Source organism: Papio anubis, chromosome 10 (genome assembly GCF_008728515.1).
Source record: "Papio anubis isolate 15944 chromosome 10, Panubis1.0, whole genome shotgun sequence".
In the NCBI taxonomy this organism is placed as follows: domain Eukaryota; kingdom Metazoa; phylum Chordata; class Mammalia; order Primates; family Cercopithecidae; genus Papio; species Papio anubis.
The window spans coordinates 119,794,423-119,816,915 of record NC_044985.1 but is presented as its reverse complement, the minus strand read 5'-3'; the positions used below and the strand labels follow the sequence as shown (position 1 = coordinate 119,816,915).

Sequence of the window (22,493 nt, the reverse complement as noted above, 5' to 3'; positions counted from 1 at the left end):
GTGTTGTGGCACACGCCTAACTACTAGGTAAGGGAGGGGAGAACGTGTCCATTGAACAGATGAGAAAATGGAGGCTCATGGAGGTACAGAAGCTCATGCTAGGCTGCCTGGTTGGCAGGTGGCGGGGCTTCAGCTGCAGCACATAGAGGTCTGATGAAAGGCTGACTACGAGGCCTGCTGGGGCACGCAATGGTTACAAAGAGAGTAAACTGTAGACAGTTAATTTATCCTAACTTCAAACTTCTTGTTTGGGGTTTTCAGGCCTTTCATCGTGATTCCAGATGAGGCAGAGAGCCTTGGAGGGCCCTTGAAGAGGCTGCAGGCAGACCTTTGCTATCTACCAAAGCGCCTTCTTTTGAGGGAAGGAAGGAGCCCCGACACTGGGGTGGGAATGGGCCAGCCGGGGCAGGCGCGTGACGCTCTGTGTGTCTGCTCCAAGTCACAGGCTTTTCCAGACCCACAGCGCTACGGCGTGGAGCTGCCTCGCTGACTCCGCGTCTCCTGGCTCAGTTTGGAGATGTCTTCCTTTAAGGCTTCTGCTCGGTGGTGTCTGCGGAACCACTAGAAATAAGGATGATGTTTACCCAAAGCAAACGTCCTGCTGCAGCAGCTGGTGGGTCTACAGGGAAGACCTGATGCTGAATCTTTTAATTAGAACAAATTATGCTAAGATTACTCTAAAACCCTGTCTGATAGATTACATACAACAGTGGGAATTCCTTTAAATACCGGTGAACAGGCCAGAGACAAAACGCCACAGGCAAACCCTGCTGCAGTCGCCAGGGTGCCCTCGGCGCCGCGTCACTCACACTCCACACAGACGGCTAGATCGTTTCCAACGTGCACGCTTGTTTCCCGAAAAGCTGGCTACACTTGTCAAAATAATAATAATAATAATAATAATGATAATGCCGAAGGAATGTGAAAACTGAGGGATTACAAAGGGGACTCCAGGATTTAGAGGGTACACCAGGAATTCTGGAAAACAGACACGGAGACTGAATTCATCCTAATGATAGAAAATGTGCACTAGTGTAGAAGTGTAGGCCACGCCATGTAGGGCAGTGTGATTGGGGAGATAAAATCAGATACTACTTCTCAGCGCTGCCACCTCTGTCACGTGACCCTGGGTAAGCCACTTGCCCTGTCTGCAGCCTCAGTTTCCAAACTGACCCAATGGGATGACCACCTCCTCCCTGTGCCAAAGAGGAACAGATGAGATGACACGGGCAAGACAGCCTAGCAAGGACAAAACGTTCCATAGATGAAAGGTAAGGTGTGAGTCTCTGCTGCAGCCGCCCCACGGGGTGCCGCGCTCCCAGAGGAGCATGAGAGCTTAGGGCGTCCTGTCCAGCCCCCGGCTTACAACGAAGGACCTCGAGGTGGCCGCGGGTCCGTGGGGCTGCGCCCCCTCTTACCACTGCTGATGGCCGAGTTTGCAATGACCGTAGCCTCACTCCACTGGTCGGCACTGGAGACTGAGTAGGAGCGCTGGTGCATGCCGTCGGGTCGGCTGTTGAAGGAGACCAGGCTGATGCCGCTTGCCATCTGAGACCCAGATGCACTAGTGACATTCCCTAGGAATAAACAAGTCAGGTGAACACCACCGCGGACTGCAGACCACAGAAACCAGCGCGAGTTAGTCTACGGGACCCACGTGTTGGCACACAGTGCACCTTACCACCGAGAGCAGCCCTCGTCCTGCCTGCATGGCAAACGGAAGCGCCAGACAGAAGATATTTGGGAGGAATAAAAGGCGGACGCCAATCTTGATGGTGCCTGACAAAGCAATGTGAAGGGACCTCAAGCCGCAGATGACTCGCACAGAACAACCCTATACAAAGACGCAGCCCAAGTGCAATCGCAACACTGGGTGAAGAGAAGACAAAAGACCCAGTCGGTCTCAGCAGAGGCACCGCGATCCGGCAGGCCGGCAAGATGGTGGCTCCAGGAGCCTGGCCGTGTCACCCTATCAACGGAACAGAAAATGATCACCTATTGAGAGTCAACTGTCTGGTGCCAGAGGATTATTTTCATGGGGAAGCCATACTTTATGACGAACACAAATCAAAGTCCCTAGACACGACACGGAGGAAATGCAGGCTCTTCAACCAGGTAAGTTTACTCTTAACCTTGAAAAGACTAAGCAGACGAAAAATAACCTGCGTGACTTCACAGAGCACAAGGGCTGTGATGAAAAATGATTCCATTGTATACTTAATGATTTGAATCAGTTGCTCAACATCAAAATGAATTATTATCTGGTCATACCAATTTTAGACTCAAAAACATAATTAAGTGCCTTTCTCTAAAGCTCAGCCAATCATACCTTGCTGCCAGCGAATTAGTCTGTTAGGTCTGTTTGCAGATCTTCGGAGGTATTAGGGCTTTTTATAAAAAAAATTTTCTTCCAATTGTTTTAGTTCAGAACCAACTAAGTTCTAAACTGTCTCAACAGAAGTTTTTCAAAGTGCAGGATTTTATAATAAATGCGCAGCCCATATTAGCAGTTCTTAAATCTGGCCAATTACCAGAATTTCCTGTGGAGCTTTTTAAAACTAGAGGCTTCAAAAAATACAGATTTGGATTCAGAAGCTCTGGGAATGGGGCTCGGGAAAAGATGCATTTTCAAAAGCACGCCGGTGATTTGGATGAGAAGCCAGAGGCAGGAACCAGGGCTCCCCTCAAACAAGTGGCCTCACCGCGATCCCGTGCAGCACTGGGAAGCCAGGGAATGACGAGCTGAAGCCAGCGTACGAGCCCTACACCCAATCAGCGATGAACAACAATGAGGCGTTTGGCTTTGAAGAATAGAGTTTTGCCTTAAAAAAAGAAAAGATACCTATTTTATGCTGTTGTCTGAACTGAGTACATTCTGAACGTCATAGGCAGGTCTGCTTGATTCCAGAAAAAAGCCCAAAGTGATGCCCCAGGAAGGGAAGGATGGGAAAGCCACAGAGGCTGTGGTCTTTGGACCTACAGAAGCAGCATTGCCAAGAGGCATGAGAGAAATGCAGAATCCCAGGCCCCACCCACCAACTGCCTCTTAGTAAGATCCCGGGCGATCTGCATGCACATTAATTACAAAAACAACTCCAGCCAGAAAATCACCACCACGAAACAAAACATCGCAACCAAAACTCCACCACGGCAGACCACTGGCATCCAAGGGGCTCAGGTGGGAGGAGCACAGCGCAATGGCTTGGAAGCCTCGGGTCTGGGCTCCCCTGCTTACATGTAGGGTCTTGAGGCAGTTTCTCATGCCCCTAATCCCTGATGTTCTGAGAGCTCCATCTCAGGGCACGGGCGCGCCCTAACACCCTAGAAACGCACAGCGTCATTTGGAGCCCACATTTTGCATGACAGTGCCATGTGGTGCTCCCACGCTTCCTCTTGCACCAAGCCTCACAGCAGCCTGGGGAGGTGGCCCAGGCGTGTGGCATCTTAGAGACATGGAGGAGCAGCCCGGGGCTGGCGATGTGGCACTAAGGGGAGCACTCACGCTCCTTCCTGTATTCTCCACGTGCCACCATTGAAGCCACCCTGGGGTTGTCCTCTGGGTATTGTGTGCCTTAGCCGGATCCGTATTACAATAGGACATTCAGACCCTACAGAAGGCAGCATCCGCACAGAGCAGAGGAGACATTGCCATCTGCAGGATCCCCTCCTGGAGCCCGTGCCCACCGTGTTCCTGCCATACCACTTCTCCGCCCCGCTCTCCTCCTGGGAAGGCACCCATATGGGCTGCACCTGTCGGCTCCAGCACCTTCTAGCTTCTCACTGGGCTCAACCAATGGCGAGCATGGCAGGAATCTAAAGGAGAGAGGAGGGTGAGGGTGGGTGCTGACTCCAGGGCTCCTTCCCCGAGCAGTCGTCTTGCTGGGTGACCCCCTCTCTCAGTGGCCCTTGGTGCCTGCATTGTCCTGTGTGCTTCTCTTCCCCTTCTCTACCTCAATCCCACACAGCCACCTCTCGAAGGTACGCTTGGGGAGGAGGTGCCTCCCAAGAGTGGCTGCCGGGGCTTCCTTGGCCTGGTTCCACTTTCGTTACGTGAATTCCGAGCAGACAAAAGGCTTCCAGACACTGCTGACGTTGTTATGGTGGGCGAAAGGACTCCGGAAAGGTGGAAAAGGACAATGACAAGATGCCTGCAAACAGTTGGGGGTGCAGCGGTGGGGACACCTCCCTTGCCGGGACCCTGACTTCCGTGCCAGGCACTTCTCGGCCTGCTCCACCTGCAGGGACGCCTGCTGTGTGGGTACGGCGTCAAGGTGGTGATTTCTTTCCCACTGCAATGCCCAATCAGACCCCTGTCAAGTCGTCATTAGGCATGCCATCTGTCCACAGGCCTCATTTTATACCAGCTTTAGGCACATAAGGTTCAAACACCTGAAAAACAAAAAGGAATTTCACGGTGTCTGTCTGTCCCTCCATCTTTGGGTCACTGATGACAACATGGCACTCAATACAGCACCACTTCTCTTGCTCCGCCTCCCTGGAGAGTGCTTCTCCGATGACAACCGGGCCTAGAAACCTTCCAGAACAATTCCCTTTAAAAGGCAGAGGAAAGTATTTCAGTGTATTCACTGACTACTTGCAATTAAGCTCCAGAAATAAGTATCCACACAGTAAGGAGAGCCAAGTCAATCTCAACTCTAGACAAGGGACCACGAAATGTTCCAATGGAGGTAGCTGATCAAGAACTCATCTTAGGTTTACAAGTTCTGCATCTCAAGGCCAAACATCACACTGCCAAAAAAGGAAGGGAGAGATTCCTTCAAGTCTACACACTAATGAGAAACAACAGGACTCTGCCGCGAATGCACTTGTTCTCAAACTTCTGTCTGTCCAGCAAAATTCAAGGACAAGTCCAATCCACTGAGATGCTGGTGGAGCAGCTCTGGGGGTGTGGCTCACAGCCCACCTTCTGCCTCCTGAGAGAGTCCCAAGGAACCAACCTGGAACCTCTGGGGTGAAGAACCTCCTGGCAAGACCACAGGCTCCTGGTGTCCAGATGGAAGACACCAGACCAGCTACGCACAATCCTTCTGACGGCAGACTCTTAGAGCCCCATAGCTCGTGAAGGCCCCCCAGCCCCAACCACACCCACTTCCCCACTGCGGGACTAAACTGAAACAGCCATGACTGAATCTGGGCCACATCACGGTGTATACACGGACACACAGGGATAAAGGTGAAATTTTCAATCAGATCCATAGACTATCGCCTGACGTCCAGGCTGAGCTCATAGATGCATTTTACTTAGTTGATCATTTCTTTCAAAGTAGAATTAAATTGGGAGATTTCACCTAAAAACTGGTGGTTTCTGGCATCACTTAGAAAATGAGAGTATCCGGGAGCTGTGGGCCTGTGTTTGTGAACAAAGAGCTGACACAGTCTCTCTCTCTGGATCTGTCTGCAGGATCTGAGTGGGTTCCGCTGTTGCCCAGGCTCACACCTGCCTCCCCCAACCCCACTGCACTCAACCCACCTCACTCTTGACCTTTGGTCAAGACCTTCCAAAATGCGCAGAGGAGGAGTCTCATTCCATAAGCAAAACATTTCCGATTTTCTCGTAAGGGAGTAAATCTCTGTTTTAATATATACCCATTCACTATATTTGATGTCAGTTAAACTTTCTTTCAGAGAAACCAACTAACTATGATGTAAAGAAACAAAAGTATTTTCTGTGATAATGCAGAAACATATTTAACTAAAAAAAATTACAGAGGGTCAGGAATACTGTTTCTGGGATCCGAACACAGTACCTGCCTTTCAACGTAAATGCATGAAGACATCTGCTTTAACTCTGAGGCAAATCAGAGGTCCACGGCCTGAGCCACGACACTATGGAAGCTGCCATGCTGGGTTAACAGGCCCGTGGAGCATCTCGTGCCACGTGTCAGCGGTCCCAGGCCAGTGGCCACACTTTGAGGCATTTCCACTCACTTTCAGTAAATCCACCCGTCAAAGAAATGAACCACCCCCAAATGTGGAGTGAATCTTTTTAATAACTGTGCACATTCCAAATCCAATTATAGTGTCATACTTTCTCATGCTTATTTTTATACACATGCGCATACAGTCTAACATGTAACCTCATTTCTGTTCTTGAATGAATGTCTTTAACTAACTGACCTACTAATGCTGTCCTGGCATCCAGTTTTGTTATGTAAGCATCAAGCAATACCGGCCCTATGTGTTACCACACAGGAGTTTTGAACACTTCTGGAAATATCTTTAGGCATAAAAGGAAGACTCTGTTTAAAATCACTGTCTTCTCACTCAAAGTACTTGAGGGCTACTGTTTTCACTGACTGGAATTCATTTCATGTTAACAAGTTATTAATTAAGGCTGAAGGTCTGAAGTCCTCATTTGTGAAAGAAGCTGATGACTTTGATTGCTTGAGAGGTAAGGATCCTGACATCAAGACCAGCGAGGATACAAGTGCATCAAACACTGTTCTAAACACAGTCCAGGTCAGCCCGAAGCAGTCCTGCCAAGGTGGGGGCCTCGTACCCAGCAACCAGGCTGAAGGGCAGGGGACCTAAACCCATGTGGCCACCAACAGTCAACAAAGACATCAAGCTCTGCTGCTACTACACTGATTAGTTAAATCAAATTTTCACACCTAGACCTGATAGCTAACAGGGTAAGTTTAAGGAAAGGCCTGAGTGCTTGCTACCCAGGCATTAAAGTTACTACTTCAAGAAGGCTACTAGACTTAGAGCTACATTCAGAAATGCCAGGAGGAATGCAAGGTGCACGGGGTCTGCAGGAAGCCACGCCCCAACCTTCAGCCTCTTGAGTTTGTCTCCATCAGGGACCACCTCAACACACTGCTGTTTCGCCACAGAATTTCATTCCTGTGTCTGAGGAAGAAGACATGAAGCTGGGGTCTTTTAGACGTGGGGGAACTCTGTGCACCATAGTTGGAAATGTTCTTTGCAGGCATGTCTGTATTTCCCTAGAAGGAAGAGATTGTAAGAGCCAGATTAGAATGTCCTCCTTCCTGGGGCAGACGAGGTAAGTCTAACAAGTGGTCCTAACTCACCAACCTCAAGTCATGGGCAAATACAACAGTCTTAAAAGGAAGCTTCTACCCCCAGAAGCTGAGGGGACACTTGTACTCGGGGATAAGTACAAGGATGTGGCCCCTTTGGGGGTGAGTACTCTCCACTCTTCCCTTCCCTTACATTCCTCCCTGCCTTCCACTCTCCCTGCCGCCACCAGCATGTCCTGCCCCACTGCTGCTGGCAGCCAGCTCTCCGCAGGCCTCAGTTTCTTCTCGTCTTTTGAGTGTGGACACAGGCAGGTGCCCTCTGCTCTGGGTTATTTTGCAAGGGATGCCAACAGAGTGAACAGACTGGTACGACAGGGGTGGTGTCTACTTCCACAGAGGCGCACATCTGTTTGCTGTCTGGGACAGTAAATGTCGCTTTCCACGGCAAACTTTGGACAGGCTTGCTTACGCGCTATTATTAAACACAGGGGTTTCCTAAGCTCAGGGTTGTCCCAGGACGACCTATATCGCTCTTCTAATCGACTTACCAGATGCAAAGCTTTCATAAAACATTTCAAGATCAATTCTTTTTTTCTCCTTTAAGATTTCTCTTCTCCTTTCACATCTTTCAGATTTAAATCATACAGATGCACATAAACATGGCCACCAAAAAGTAGGTGCTAGAATGTTCAGAGTAGCAGTGCTCATAACAACCCCACGCTGGGAATGACGGCACTGTCCATCACCGTAGGTACATCATGGTACAATGGAACATTACACAACGGTAACAATGAACTACTGACACGGGCCACAACTGGGGCAACATCACACACAGAACACAGTGCCAGAGACAAGTGCGAGAGTGCCAAGTGTTAGGATCCTGTTCAAGGACAGGCGAAACCCATCTATGCAGTGAGAAATCAGATGGTGGTCACCCTTGTGAGTGGGGTGGGGTGGGGGTGCATGTGACAGGAAGGGGTCCATGAAGGTTGGCTACCTCCTGCTTCTGGATGTGAGTGGTGGCCCCTGTAAACCTGGCTGTGACTTACGATTACAGAAACAAAATACTTTTGTTTCTTTACATATGACTTACGAACCCTGAGCTTAGGAAACCCCTGTGTTTAATAATAGCATGTAAGCAAGCCTGTCCAAAATTTGCCGTGGAAAGCGACATTTACTGTCCCAGACAGCAAACAGAAGTGCCCATCTCTGGAGTGGCACAGAGTGCACCCTCTCAGAAGTACAGAATCGTAAGTCATTCTTATGTGTATGTTGTATCAATAACACTTATCCAAAAAACGAGAAAATGTCATTGGAACGGTTTGTGAATGCAGAGGTCGGGTCAGGAAGTGTAAGAGATAGAACAGGGTTGTGCAAGGGAACAGTTTTACCAGCAACAAGTCCTTAAAAAGTGGCCCAGCCCCAAACTGTATAGGATGCTGGCTTCCACAAGAAGGCAGTCATAAAAGGACCTTTTCGGCATTGTCCCCCAAATATTATTTGCGTTACCATGAAATACATGATTGACGAGTTGGCCCATTCTGAACTCAGAAAGAGCGTTTCCTCAAATACTCCATCTACGGATCAGCTGGTACTCGCCCCGATTAGCAGGGGGCGAGCGCATTACCATGCTAATCCATGTCCTCGCAGCGCCACTTCCTTGATATGGATATGTGTGTGTGCTTACTGCGCTGCCTTGATTAGTGCAAGCTTCCATGTGTCAAAAGCGCCAGATTCTTTCCAAAGAATAATTTTAGCTGTACTTATATCCCTAAAGTGGAAGAGTTGATTTGAAAAGGTACTTACCTCCACCATATGCTATTTTTCTTTAAACAATTTGCATTTCAAAGTGAATATGGCATTTATATCTGAATGAATATCAGTATGTTGCCTGAACTGATCTCAAATGAGCATGAAAAAGATGCTGGTTTTCTATTGAACAAAAATGTTTTCATCCACCAAATGACATCAAAGACAGAATCCCTCTTTTAAGCTATTGGCTTATTACATTAAAAATAGCCTGTTCTGATTTTTAAAAATATACTCTGAAATGATGGCTTTTCACAGCATTCAAAGGAAGATTCATCAACAAATCTTTACAATAACAATAACAAAATACAAAAGTTCATTCCTTGCACCTTCCAATTTTGGTCTGTCTTTACAAATAGGACTTAACTTCACCAGAGCATTTCACTAGGAAAATAATAGTTGGCATTTGACTTATCGGTTAAATAAGCCTGAAGACAGGAGCAACTATTGGTGATGGGTGATAGGAACTTTCATGTACATAGAAAGAGGGCAGGGAAAAAGCCAAAAAGGATTCTATGAGCACCTGAGTGCAAACCAGACGTTTATTCCCACTGCAGAATTGTATACCTGTTATTTAAAAAATCCTAATTACAGGAATATGACTGACAGGAATTCACCCCTCCCCTCTGGAGCCCTCACCCTCAGAAACATCCAGGGACTGCTTTTTTCGGTCCAATCTCATTCACAGATAGCTTCAAATGCTATAAAAACTCAGCGTGAGCGGCTACCTTGCAAACCCTACAGCTGCACCGCATCCGTTCTGCGCATGCGTGGGAAAAGCAGGTTCCCTGGAATCACAACTGGATGAAGGCGGCGACGCTAATGGTCACATCACTTCAAACTAGGCCTTCGCCATCTGTTCTGTCCTCTAATTACAAATCCAAAAAGAATATAATTCACAACACTACCATAAAAAGTGACACACATGATTTAAGGCCTGTGAATGGGACCCCTTCGCTCCTCTATTTGCATTGGAGATCTGCCTTGCTTTTGGCAAGCGGAATTTCAGGCTAAGAGGATTTTTTTTCCAAGGACACACTCTGTATCTTGTAAGATACAGGCATTCAGGACTCCGCATCCTGTGATACTTGTTTTGTAAAAGAGTACAATTCAACACATCTACTAGGGAGACACAAATCTGGTGTTTCTTGATACCTTTCTTTTTAGTTAAGAGATTTTCCATGTTATGTTTATCACAGACGAAGTACAGAGTTCAGACCTAGTCACAATGACAGATGTAATTACTACTAAATACAGCAATGTGGCCAGGCTTAGGATTCAACATCCTGGAATTATACAGCTCACGGCTCTTTCCTACAATGTAGAAACAGCTCATTGTATGCTGCTTCCTCTCTGCTCTAAAATATGAAGTCAAGGAAAAAATAATGGGGGCCTATTTTGTTGTACTGTTAAAATTTACTTGGCAAAAAAGTACAGATAAACAAATAATGTAAACTGAATCCACCAAAATCTCATCTAATAGATCGATTTTGTAGTGAACATACGCATACATTTTTCTTGGTTATGGCCACAGAAAAGATATAACTTTATATACTTCTTTAATGTGATTTCCTAACCATTTCTCTCATGTTATGTAATCTTCATAATTTTAGATATGTAACATTAGTGATTTAATGTACATAATTTATATTATCATTTTTCTACTTCTGGATAGTTTTGGTTGTTTCCAATTTCTGACTGTAAACAACACTGCAAAGGACATCTTCTACTTTTGAATTTTCCTTAGGAGAAATTCTCAGTAGCATTATTACTGGAACAAACAGCATAATACGTCTTTCTGATTCATGATATGTGCTGCTAATTTTCTTAATGACCAGTAACTAAAAGAAGATGGAACCTGGGCATCTTTAAAACAATTTAGTCCATAATTTCTAAAGTGGATAATAATAATGAAGAAATGGTGATAATGATAACAGTATGCCCCATGTGGTTAATATAATGATCAAATTATGTAAAGCACTCTGTAAACTGCAAAACCTCTGCAGATATCAGTTATTAATCTCATCAACAGTGGGTTTTCCTATCTCTACAGTTTTTCAGCAGAAGCTTAAAATGATGATGTTGCTCATTTTGTCTTTAAAATCTAAAATGTCTGAATATTCTCCTTATGTTTCCCTTGTAATGGTGTCTCTACAAGTATAAACTGTCATGCCATCTGCCTTCTGTTTGCTTTAGTGCTGTAGTTGGCATCACTTTGCTTGAGCTCACTCCCTCAGTGAGTGCTTACTGAACACCCACCATCAACTAGTGAAGTGCTTGGTGCTGTGGACAACTCCACGGCACCCCCATCTTCCAGCATCCCAAAGGTCTGATGATCAGAGCGATGCCAATGTTGTCAGAGGTACAGTTTACAAAAGAAAGGAAGGAGAGAAAACAAAACAAACAAAACCCTGTGTTTGGGGCACCATGTACACGCAGATGAAGGACATGGCCTGACAGCAGGTGACAGTGAGCTGCAGCGCCAGGGTCATCCCTTCCCTCCCATCCCTGGGTTACTGCTCCATGTTGGGGGTGGATATCATGTGGCAGCTTGTACAATTCAAGACAAAATATTTACCATGCCAGACGCTAACTTCTCATTTAAGTAATTGTATTTAGAAATAAGTGTATTTATTTATTCTAAAGACAAAGTAGCTTTCTCCAGCCACACAGTTCTACATTGAACAGAAAAAATATATAGAATCCAGACCCAGCTGCAACGACAAATGTCATGACTACTAAACACATCAACGTGGCCATGCAGAATTCAACATCCTAGAATTAAGACGGTTCACTGTCACTTCCTAAAATGTGGAGTTTTATTCTGATCTTCGCAAAACAATGCGTGCCCTTCTCATTTCGCCATTTTTATCTGCTGAAGGAACACGTGCTGCTCCAGATTCCGATAGTGTTTACAGAGACAGCCATCATACGGCTGGCTTGGCCACAATCCATCTCCTGGTATGGGTTATATGGACAAGCTGATATGCAACAGTGAGGATGAGGTGTGTAAGCATTATGAAAATGGAGAAGAAAAGAATTTTTGTTTGTTTGGTGTCTTCCTTTGCCATGAATAACGGTTCCATCTTCATTCTTTCTCCTTTATATGATAAATGCAACAGGTGTGTGTGTGTGTGTGTTTAAACATAGAATTCATTTTCATTTGACAACACTGTTTTGAGGGGAACTTTCTCTGGTCATCTCTGAATTTTATAGTCCCTTTCCAGGAGCAGGTGGCCACACTGCTCTACTCTGAGAAGTATTTACTGCTACTTCTTTCTCTGCCTTCCAGTTCTTACAAAATGATCTCACAACCGAATCCAGCACTAAGCACCAAGGAGTACCCCGGGCTCACAAGTTTGATAACATGGGCGGGTTTTACAGGTTTGCTGGTTGGGATGTTGCCGAGTTTGACCAACACTCACTAGAAATATTCCAGAAAGGCAATCGTTCACTATATGAGTGGTAACTCAAAACAATGGGTCACAAGGTTTCGAGACGGAAAAATGTCATGATTACTTCGAGAAACTCTCCTCTGCCAACGTGGGAAAGGACTGCAGAAAGCAGGGAAGCCACGGACTCAACTCTAGCCTAGAAGAGTCAGAAGCCCCTTCCCAAGGCCTCGGTTCTCACTGGCGCCTGGGGCTGGCAGCTGGCTCCCTGGTGGAGGGGGCCCGAGTAATTCACACAGGCTCTTCCCGGCACCTCCTCTTTCCCACAGCTGACCCTGCAGACCACTTCGCTGGTCTCAGAAGCATCAGTGCAGCAGCTGAAACACTATTCCTCACCACCCACACACGTTTTTGAGAGAAAAAAAGTTTTTGAAGCACCTTTTATTTACTTGTAGGCACACCTGTTACCACACCCAACTCGGGAGCCTGGCCATCCTGTTATGCCTCAGCTGAAATCATCAGGAATCAAGTTGCTTTAGTTGGTTCTTTCAGAAAAGAACACTCTGCTTAGAGTTCAAATAATGGAAGCTTTCCTTACATCGGAAGTGCGACACTTACTTCTGAATTGCACACCAATGCTCGGGACCATGGAGGGCTACTACAGGGGAACAACATCTGCAGGAAACCAACTAATCTCCTCAACATCGATCACTTACATGTCACATGACGGGTAACATGCAGGACTATAGACTTAATGAAAAAATAATTGCTAGGTCACAAAACTAAAAGAGGATAACAAAGAAAGAGAAGTAACAGTGTATGCCTCAAAGAGTTTACAATTTAATGACAGCAGTAATATCACACAAATTTGCCTAAACCTCAGTGGGAGCAATGTATCAACACAGAAACAACTAGTAGTCAGAAGGCATTACTCATACAAGCTGAAGATGCTGCAGTTCTTAAAAAGAACTAAGATGAACTTTAGTGTCTTTTAATGTCAGATTTAGCTAACTTCCTGATGTCTAAGAGAAGCCTCACAAAACATTCACTTTTTCCCTAAAAATTGTCAAGTAGACATTAAAACCAATTCCAACAAAACCTGGTTTATGAAAGTAGACATCACACGCTACTGATATTGAGGTTTTATTTCAGAAAAATAATTCTCAACCCTCAATAAGGCTTCCGTTTGCAAATGGTCTACCCAGGTGCTAGAAGGGTACTTAGCAGAAGCCTCCAGTTTACATATCAGAGGTTGGAACCAAGATCCAGCGTGTGGGAAACTCCCGGGTGACCTCGGTCGACACGAGTGGGAAGGAAGGATCTGTGTTCCACCAAGCCTTGGCCACGCCGCATGCCGGCAGGGGACACGCGTGGACTGACACTGCTCATCCAGGGCCCACAACAGACTCCGGACTCCAGAGTTATTACAATGTTTTCTAGACCGTTTGAAACTAAACAAAGAAAAACTTTCTTTCCATGAGACAACAACGGGTCTAGTTCTGATGTTGCGTTATTTTTTTTTAATAGCTATTACCACTGTAACAGCAGCTTCGCGACTCCGCGTCTGCAGTGTGAGCAGTTTTGATAAACAGCCTCTGCGGGCCACACAACAGGGATAATGTATCCTTAAGTACCACCAATGAGCTGCCATTCTGCACAGCCAATTACTTCTGTGCGTCTGTCACTCAAAGGAAAAATGACTGAGCCCATTAGATCAAACCTTTGTCACTGTTCCTAATGCACTCTTAGGCCTCATTAATCTCCGGGAGCAGCAACAGAGCCGCCGGTGCCTCATTGCCTCCCCCGAACAGGCCCACGTGAAGCCTCTCATCTCTCCCCCAAGTGCACCACGTTAATCAAGCTCTCCTTATTACCCCGGTCCCTGTCACGGCGGAGAGCGCTCCCTCTTAAATGCTCTCATTATGACCCATCTTTAGAGCCGGCTAAGTGGAAAAAAAGAGAGAGGGAGAGAGGGAGAAAGAGGACGAGAGAGAAAGAGGAGAGGAAAAAGCAAGTCCGATCACATTAATATTCATGACAATAATTAGTATTCTAGGTCACTGAATATTCATGCTATTAGTTTGGTTTTTTATGGGTTTGCTGGATGTCCTGATTGCTGAAGTGTGGAGAAAACAGCATGGTTGAGACTTTAGATGTCAACGGCAGTTCAATACTCAAAACACATTTGCTGTCCCCGCCTCCCCCACCTCCCCTGGAAAATCAGCTTCAACCCTCCTGACGGCTTTAATATTTCGAAACCGCTGGGGGCCTCAAGTGGGGAAGGGGGGGGATGTGGAGGAGAAGCGGAAAGGTTTCCTTTGACAAAGGTCTAAGCATCAATCTGGTTAGGATAAAAACATATCCATAGTTGCAAAAACCCAACAAAGACACACTTTAGAGACAAGAAGATATCTGTCATCCTAGAACAAAAATGTCACAACCAGGAGTTACAGAATAAAGTGACCACAGGACACAGACTGGAGCAGATAGCTCCATGGAGATCCATGAAAGTCCGAAAGAGCATTTCTTCTGTCTGCCCCCTCATTGCCATGATAGTGGGATGCTGTCTGTTGGGGAGCATGGGTTTGTGAAGTCTAAGCCCTATGTCCATTACGTCTACTCAAAGGCTATGTCAATGCTTTATTGTATTTGAAAAATTAATTCAAGAACATAATTTCTTTCCCCTCTTCCTTCCTTTTGGCATAACCATTATGATGAAGTAATGATATAATTCTGTGAAGTCAGCATCAGCCAAGTTTTTCAAAGGAATGCTGTGTGTTCTTCTCTGTAGAATAGAAGTGGACACCATTTCCCCATTTTAAAAACAAGGAAGCTGGGGTTTAGTGAGACAACTTCAGAAGGGTCTGAGACAGGAGAAATGGCATTCTATTCAGTGATTTTGACTCCGAAACCCTTGCTCTTGGCCATTATGTTTTCCTGCTCTCTACTTAAATGTGAAAATAACTGTGGAAGCCAGTACAACTCTGCATTCTGTTACATGTGGATAAAGCTTCACCAAACTAGGCTGGCCAAACATTCATGTCAGAAAATACGTTGTTTCACCTCCTTCTCTGGACCTATACCTGAAATTCAAGTTGGGAAGATTCTCCAAAATGTGGCTTCTGGTGGATCCCCATTAGAATGGCAACTTAGACAGCGTAAGTTCCAGGCCAGAAGAATGGAAGTGGATAATGGCCATGGACATCCTGAGAAGCCAGTGACCTTGAATGAGGAAGGGAAGGTTTAACCAGGCCTGAATAAATATTTTTTGGATTCTTCTTTTTTTCTGGAGTAGATCCTTAAGTAGTTTTTTCAAAACCCTTTAAGATGGAGATGTTGTATAGCCCTGTATGTTGTCTAAAGATGTCTTTTTTTCTACCTTCATTTCATTAGTCGTCGTCTTTGCATAGGCTTCTAGGTTCAGATTTAATTGTCCTTAGGAGGGAATATTTCCATTACATTTAAGAATGCATGTTGCTCTTGAGAATTCTACAGTCAGATTTCTCTTGTAAGGTTACCTTGTTGTTCTCCTATTTTGGGTGTGTTTTAAGATTTTATTTTTATTTTTGCAGAGCCTCCTCTCCCATCCAACTTGATACTTGACTCTTCAGATATCCTTACTTGCCTCTAGCATATATTCTTCTGTTATATCTTTGACTACCAACATGTCTTTAGCCATGTTCTTTACAGTATTTGTCTACTGAATTTTTTTATTTTTGCAATCTTTATTTCTAAAACTCTTTCTCCTATAGTATTTTCACATACTCTTTATTGTTTTGACACAGGCCTCACTCTGTTGCCCAGGCTGGAGTACAGTGGCATGATCATGGCTCACTGCAGCCTTGACCTCTTGGGCTCAAGCTATCCTCCCACCTCAGCCTCCCCAGCAGCTGGGACCACAGGCACTCATCACTATGCCCAGCTAATTTTTGCATTTTTTGTAAAGACAGGGTTTCATCATGTTGCCCAGGTTGATCTCGAACTCTTGGGCTCAGGTGATCTGCTCACCTAGGCCTCCCAAAGTGCTGCGATTACAGGCATGAGCCACCACGCCCGGCCAAACACATGCTGTTTGCTTAATTTTATGAGTATCATTAATAACTAACCTATTAAATCCTTCTGTTGATAGGAGTTACAATTTCCTTTTAAATTCCCTTTCACCAAAATGTCACCCTTTTTCCTAAGATCAGTTATCCTTCACATTTTTACTGTTGATTCCCACAAATGTCTTCGTTGTCCATTATCTACGAATAAGAGTATGTGGGCTGATGAGGCAGATGAAGTGGCCAAGGTTTTCTCTGCAGCCTCGACCAACCAGAAGGCTGGTTGTGGGCTCTGAGCAGGTGTATGGCCCATGGTGACTGGTGGGTTTCATTTTAGACCTACTGTGTGGGGCGCTGTGAGTGGCTGGTGCACTTCATACCACCTATGGTCAGAGCTGCCTTGCCTCTCCATTTCTTTCTCTTCCTCTGTGACTGTGAGGAGGTTTGAGTTTCACAATCATCTCCGTTTCCCTCTTTCGAGCACCAGCATCCACATCAAAAGGTTCTGCTCTCCCTAGGCATGCTGCCTGTTCCGATGCATGCTCTCTTGGGGGTGTTGGTGGCAGGGACAACACTGGCCAGCTCTCCTTGATTTCGTCGCACAGCCTGCTCTGTGCCCCAGCCCACTCCTGAACTCCACGACCGCCACAGGGAGCCCAGAGCCACCCCATCACCATTGCAGCTCCTCTGCTCTCCTCAATGCATGAGCCCCAGAGGGTGGCCTGAGCCCAGTCATCAGCAGTGCACAAGGCAGCTGCTCTGACAGTGTGTGTTTCTTCCTCTCTCCCAAACCCACAGCAAAAACTGACAGGAAGATGACCACATTTCCAGCGTTTTAAAGTGTGAAATGTAGTCACTATTCCAATACAGGCAAATAACTTCCCAAGTCCTAGGAATACCCCACCCCAAACCCCCTCCAGGTTATTTTCTATTCAATTGCCCCAAGTATCCCTTCAGCACTTATCACTCCTTACAACGATCTTACTTGTGTGTTTATCTTTGGAATCCTCCACCCCCACTTGAGTGTAAGGGTCCTGGAAGGAGACCGTCTTGTCCTCCCCCTACCCGGATATCCAGAGCATTAATCAAGGGTGGGCGCACAGCAGACTCAGTAACAATGGAGATGAATGGCACAGGAGGCGGCGACACAATCCACTCTCTGTGTCAGTAAACTGGTGGGAGAAATTAAAAGTCAACACTGACTGACAGTTAGGCATTATAATATTTGAAATATGGAATGCATGATGACTGTGTGCTAGAGAATCAAGAGAAACCTCCAACAGCTATTCCAACTAACAAGAGTTCAGCAAGATGGCGGAATATAGAAAATACAAAAATTAGGAGTTTTCTTAATTCTTACCAATTAGATGACGTAATAGACCCCACCCCTCTAAAAACGATTAGCTTCACAATGCATCAAAAATTATAAACTAACAGAATAGATTAACAAGACATGTCCAGCATCTAAATGAAAACAAAAAATGCTGAACTTTGCTGGAGGCTATAATACAAATTTGAATAAATTGGGAAATAACATAGTAAAGATGTCACTTCCTCCACAATTAATAGCTTAAAAGCAATGCCAGTTAAAAGCCATGATAGGATTATTTTTATTATTTTATTTACGTGCCCGTATCACAGCCTCAGGAAGTCTTGATGTCACGTGCCCCAATGAGGGGATTATTTTTATCAAGACGGAGAAGGTTTCAAGTTATTCTTTAGTTCATTTGAGAAAAATAAGCAGGTAGCAGTAGCCAAGAAAAACTGGAAGATAAAAGAGAAATATTCAACTATGTTATATACTACCAGATATAAACGGAGTCATAAACCTACGACATTGTGGTAAATCTACCTAAGATAAGACAATGCAGGGATATCAGGTCTCGGAATAACATCTGAGAGGCCAGAAACACAGCCCATTTGATGAAATCATTGAGTTCTACAACAAAGGAGACATATGGAATTAATAGGGAAAGAAAAAAAAATTCAACAAAGAGAAAAAAGGACAGTTGATTATTTATTTGAATAAAAAATTCAATTAGATTTCTGTCACACACAATAGACCCAAACAAATTAAAGGTGGGTTAGGGGCTAAATACACGCATATACATGTATACACACACATAAACACATATACATATATTTTTTAAGGAAAAAAACAATAAAACTAAAACTTAGAGGTATACATATATAAACTGTGATCTGGTTTCAAGATTATTAAAGGCTTTCTAAATAGCTTAAAGTAGAAATCACAACAGTAAAAGATAATCTGATTATAAATAAAAGAGAGGGAAAACCTCTTTATGTAAAGAAGACCATAAAATTTAAAAGGCAAATAATAAACTGAGGAAATACCTGCAAAATATATTCATATCCTAAATATACAAAGAGTTCTTAGATATCAATAAGAAAAAGACAGAACCTAGAGCAAAAATGGGCAAATATACCCCTAAACAATTAATTACAACGTAAGAAACACGTACAGCTAATACATGTGAGCTGTTCAGCTTCACTACCTATTGAAGAAATCCAAATAAACAAAACATGAGGTGTTTTTATGGCTTATCAGATTAGCATAAATTCTAACAATAATATTAATAGCATTAGCAAGGGTGTGAGGCGAAATGGGTGACGGCTATGGATGGGAAGAGTTTTTATATAAAACCTTTTAGAAGTTAATTTGGAAATGTGTATCAAGAACCCTGGGAATGGTTGTACCAACTGAATGAATCATTCCACATATGGACAGTAATTCCAAAGCAATAATAGGTGTTATCCACAAAGACTTAGGTTCATACATATATCAGGTCTATGTGAATGCAAATTACGGGAAGAGAAGGCGTAAAACGTTGATCTAATTCAATCACATTGAGATAAGAAAATGAATACAGAAATGAAAATACAAAGAAAGAAAACCCTCCAGCTCACCTAGAACTGAGACAAAACAAACGAGTCTCAAGAGTGAAAAATAAAGTATTCAATTTTTTGGCAAACAGCTCTCTAATACCTATTTTTAGCTAAAAGTCCGTCTCTTAAATGTAGCCTCAATTTATTTCAGATTGAATTTGTTGTGTTGGAATTCCTCAGGTGAAAGGACATTTTGTGAATGATGGTTTTAGACATAAGAAACTCAATTTTCAAAGAGCATAAAAACTCAAATCCCCAAATGCTTTAATTTCTTAAGCAAGAAAGAATGTATCACTTTACAGATTCATGTTCATGTTTAGAGGAGGTGAATGCAAATTAAAATTTCCCAATATTTTAATGAAGCTGCTTCCTCTTACAGAAGTGCCTCCACCCATGGCTTATTCTCAGAACCCGAGAACGAAGCTGAGCAATCCACAGGGGGCTGCCATCTGAGGATCTATCTGTGCATTCTCGCTGCACACCAGCTGATGACTTCACCGGCATGCTTGGTCAGGGTGCCACTTCCCTTAGCACTGCTGTGGCCATCAGGCATTTTCTTCTTCCCAAAGTGGCACTGCCTTTGTGCTAAGGCCATACCCCCACTTCTGTAGCCCTAGTTGGAATCCAGAGAAGAGGGAAAGTCAGCCAGGCCCCTGTGTGGGATTAACCTGTCTGAGGGTTGCGGAGATGTCCTGTTACACACTGAGGGCTGTGACCATGGAAAAGGGATTTCAATCACGTCACATCCCTCCCATTTGCCCAGCAGGGGGGCTCTTAAAGAGAATGAAACTGAGCAATGGGAAATGCCTTCCAAGGACACACAGCTCACTCCCTCAAAGAGAGAGGCCCATGCCACAGCCGATTCCATCAGCTATGGCACGGTTTATAGGGCCTTTGTATTATCTACTTATAATCAAACACTAGTGTTTCCCTTAGGACAACAGTGGCATTTGGCTCCAAGGAAAGTAAGTCTCAAGATGAGGATGTTCGAAATCCTACTTTTACACAGTGAACGCTTCTTCACAGAATTGGTGCCCTTCCTTCATATCTGTGTGCCTGGCAAATTCCTATCCTTCATTCAAACTCAGCAGGTATCCCCTATTCCTTGAAGCCTGGCCCACCTCCTGGGGTGGAGCCGACCACAGCATCACTGTGTCTCCATGCCCTGCCCTTTACACAGCCCTGCTGGGGTCTGGGGCTTGGTGCGGCCTCTGTCTACTTGTCTCTTTCCCCAACAACAGGGGAGATTCCTGAGGGCAGGAACTGTATCTCAGGCACACATTAGAAACTCCACGAATGGCATGATTTAGCCATTCCACAATGTATATACATAATTCAAAACACCGTGTTACAAAGATAAATAACTTTTTATTTAAGTTTAATTAATTCTATTTAACATATTTTTATCACTTTAAAATTATAAAAACGAAACTCAATAAACACTTGTTGACTTAAATAACTAGATGACTAGATGTGATGTGATGGGTCAGAAGGGGAGGTGGAAATGGAAGAATTCTAGAGGTTAGGGACTCCATATCTATAGTTTGCACAATTTCTGGCACATAATAGGTGCTTGATATATATATATTTTTTTGAGACAGAGTCTCACTCTGTCGTGCAGGCTGGAGTGCAGTGGCGTGATCTCACCTCACCGCAACCTTTGCCTCCTGGGTTTAAGCGATTCCCCTGCCTTAGCCTCCTGAGTAGCTGGGATTACAGGCACGCACCACCACGCCCAGCTAATTATTGTATTTTTAGTAGAGATGGGGTTTCACCATGTTGGCCAGGCTGGTCTTGAACTCCTGACCACAGGTGATTCACCCACCTCAGCCTCCCAAAGTGCTGGGGTTACAGGCGTGAGCCACCGCACCCGGCCTATAGATATTCTTTGAATAAATGAATGACTTTACGTAATGTGCTAATGCAATAAAGCCTTCAGCTTTTTCCTCACTACAGATTGTTTTCTCTTTCTTGTGCCCTTCTTTTCTCTCTTCTCACCCCATAGTTAGCACACCGCTCTAGTAAGAAAAACCTCACGCACGTCTTGGGAGAAAGGTCGGCAGGTCATAGAAGCCCCAGGAAAAATACTGTTCTCACTTTTCTGGGAGGCACTCAAGACTCCTTTAGCATAAAGCCAGTTTTTATTTTGATGAGAAACAACAGCTTGTGTTTGTATTCAGCTTTCCCAGCACTATCATGTTATCTTCTCTGACATCGCCCCCCTGCAACACAGGCAGGCCAGGCAAGAGCACCCCAATGTGGTGGGAAGGAACCAGCTCAGGGACTGCCTAACACTGTGTGGTGGAGCCCAGGATGGAGGACCCAAATCTGAACTCCTCTGTACCATCCTGCTCTCACCTACCAGTGTCGTTCATGCCACAGAACCAGGCTGTCAGCACCGTCCCTCTTTAAAAGCACTTAATGCTTCAGAAGAGGAAAGTGCAGCATTAAAGACCAGAAACTCTTGTAGGAGAGAAATCTGTTTTTTTTTTTTTTTTTTTTTTTTTTGAGATGGAGTCCTGCTCTGTCACCCTGGATGGAGTGCAATGATGCAATCTTGGCTCACTGCAACCTCCGTCTCTTGGGTTCAAGTGATTCTCCTGCCTCAGCCTCCCAAGTAGCTGAGATTACAGGCACCTGCCACCACGCCTGGCTAATTTTTGTATTTTTAGTAGACATGGGGTTTCACCAGGTTGGCCAGGCTGGTCTCGAACTCCTGACCTCAGGCGATCCTCCCGCCTCAGTCTCTCAAAGTGCTGGGATTATAGGCGTGAGCCACTGCGCCTAGCCAGACATCTGTTTTAAGAAGACAGGATGTAGGTGGGAGAGAAGAAAGTTCTGGACTTCCTGCTGGAGAAAATGCAAAATTCTTGAAGGGATTTCCCTATGCTGAAGGAGCCTGACTGTGTGTGTGGGAGGACTCAAGAGCATCTTCACCTTATCTCTGATGAACAGCAATGGGAAGGTTCATGACACAGGGCAATTATTTGCAAAAACGTAAATAAAATGAACAACGTCATTTTGGATGGCTTGCAACTGGGCACAGAAGCCAGGAATTTATCTAAACACATCAACATTTGAGAAAATACTAGCTTTCTCTGATCCTGAATGAATAAAAAATCTCCTTTAAAAGAGAATACAGAGAACCAAAGTTGCATTAAAGAATGGCAGATAATTAAAATATAATAACACAAAATTTACATTTTATATAGGTCAAATGATTTCCTCTGAATCTTGCGTCCGAATGGTTTTTCCACTTTCATACATACAGTTACCGCAAATGAGTTAATCTTTGACATTTAACATTAATTCATGCTTTTCAGAAGGCCCTTAAATAC

The 22,493-nt window shown here is 44.7% G+C and overlaps 1 protein-coding gene across 11 annotated transcripts in view; it reads right to left on the bottom strand.

Annotated features, from left to right (window-relative positions):
• Positions 1-22,493, bottom strand: part of AGAP1 (ArfGAP with GTPase domain, ankyrin repeat and PH domain 1) — a 639,080-nt gene that overhangs the window by 199,991 nt on the left and 416,596 nt on the right. For 6 of the 11 annotated variants that reach the window (XM_021924443.2, XM_021924444.2, XM_021924435.2 and 3 more), the window contains one exon: positions 1,419-1,577. The exons of the other annotated variants lie outside the window; for them this stretch is intronic. In XM_021924443.2, coding sequence (XP_021780135.2) covers positions 1,419-1,577 — 159 coding nt within the window. The remainder of the gene's footprint in view (positions 1-1,418; positions 1,578-22,493) is intronic. 11 annotated transcript variants of the gene reach the window in all.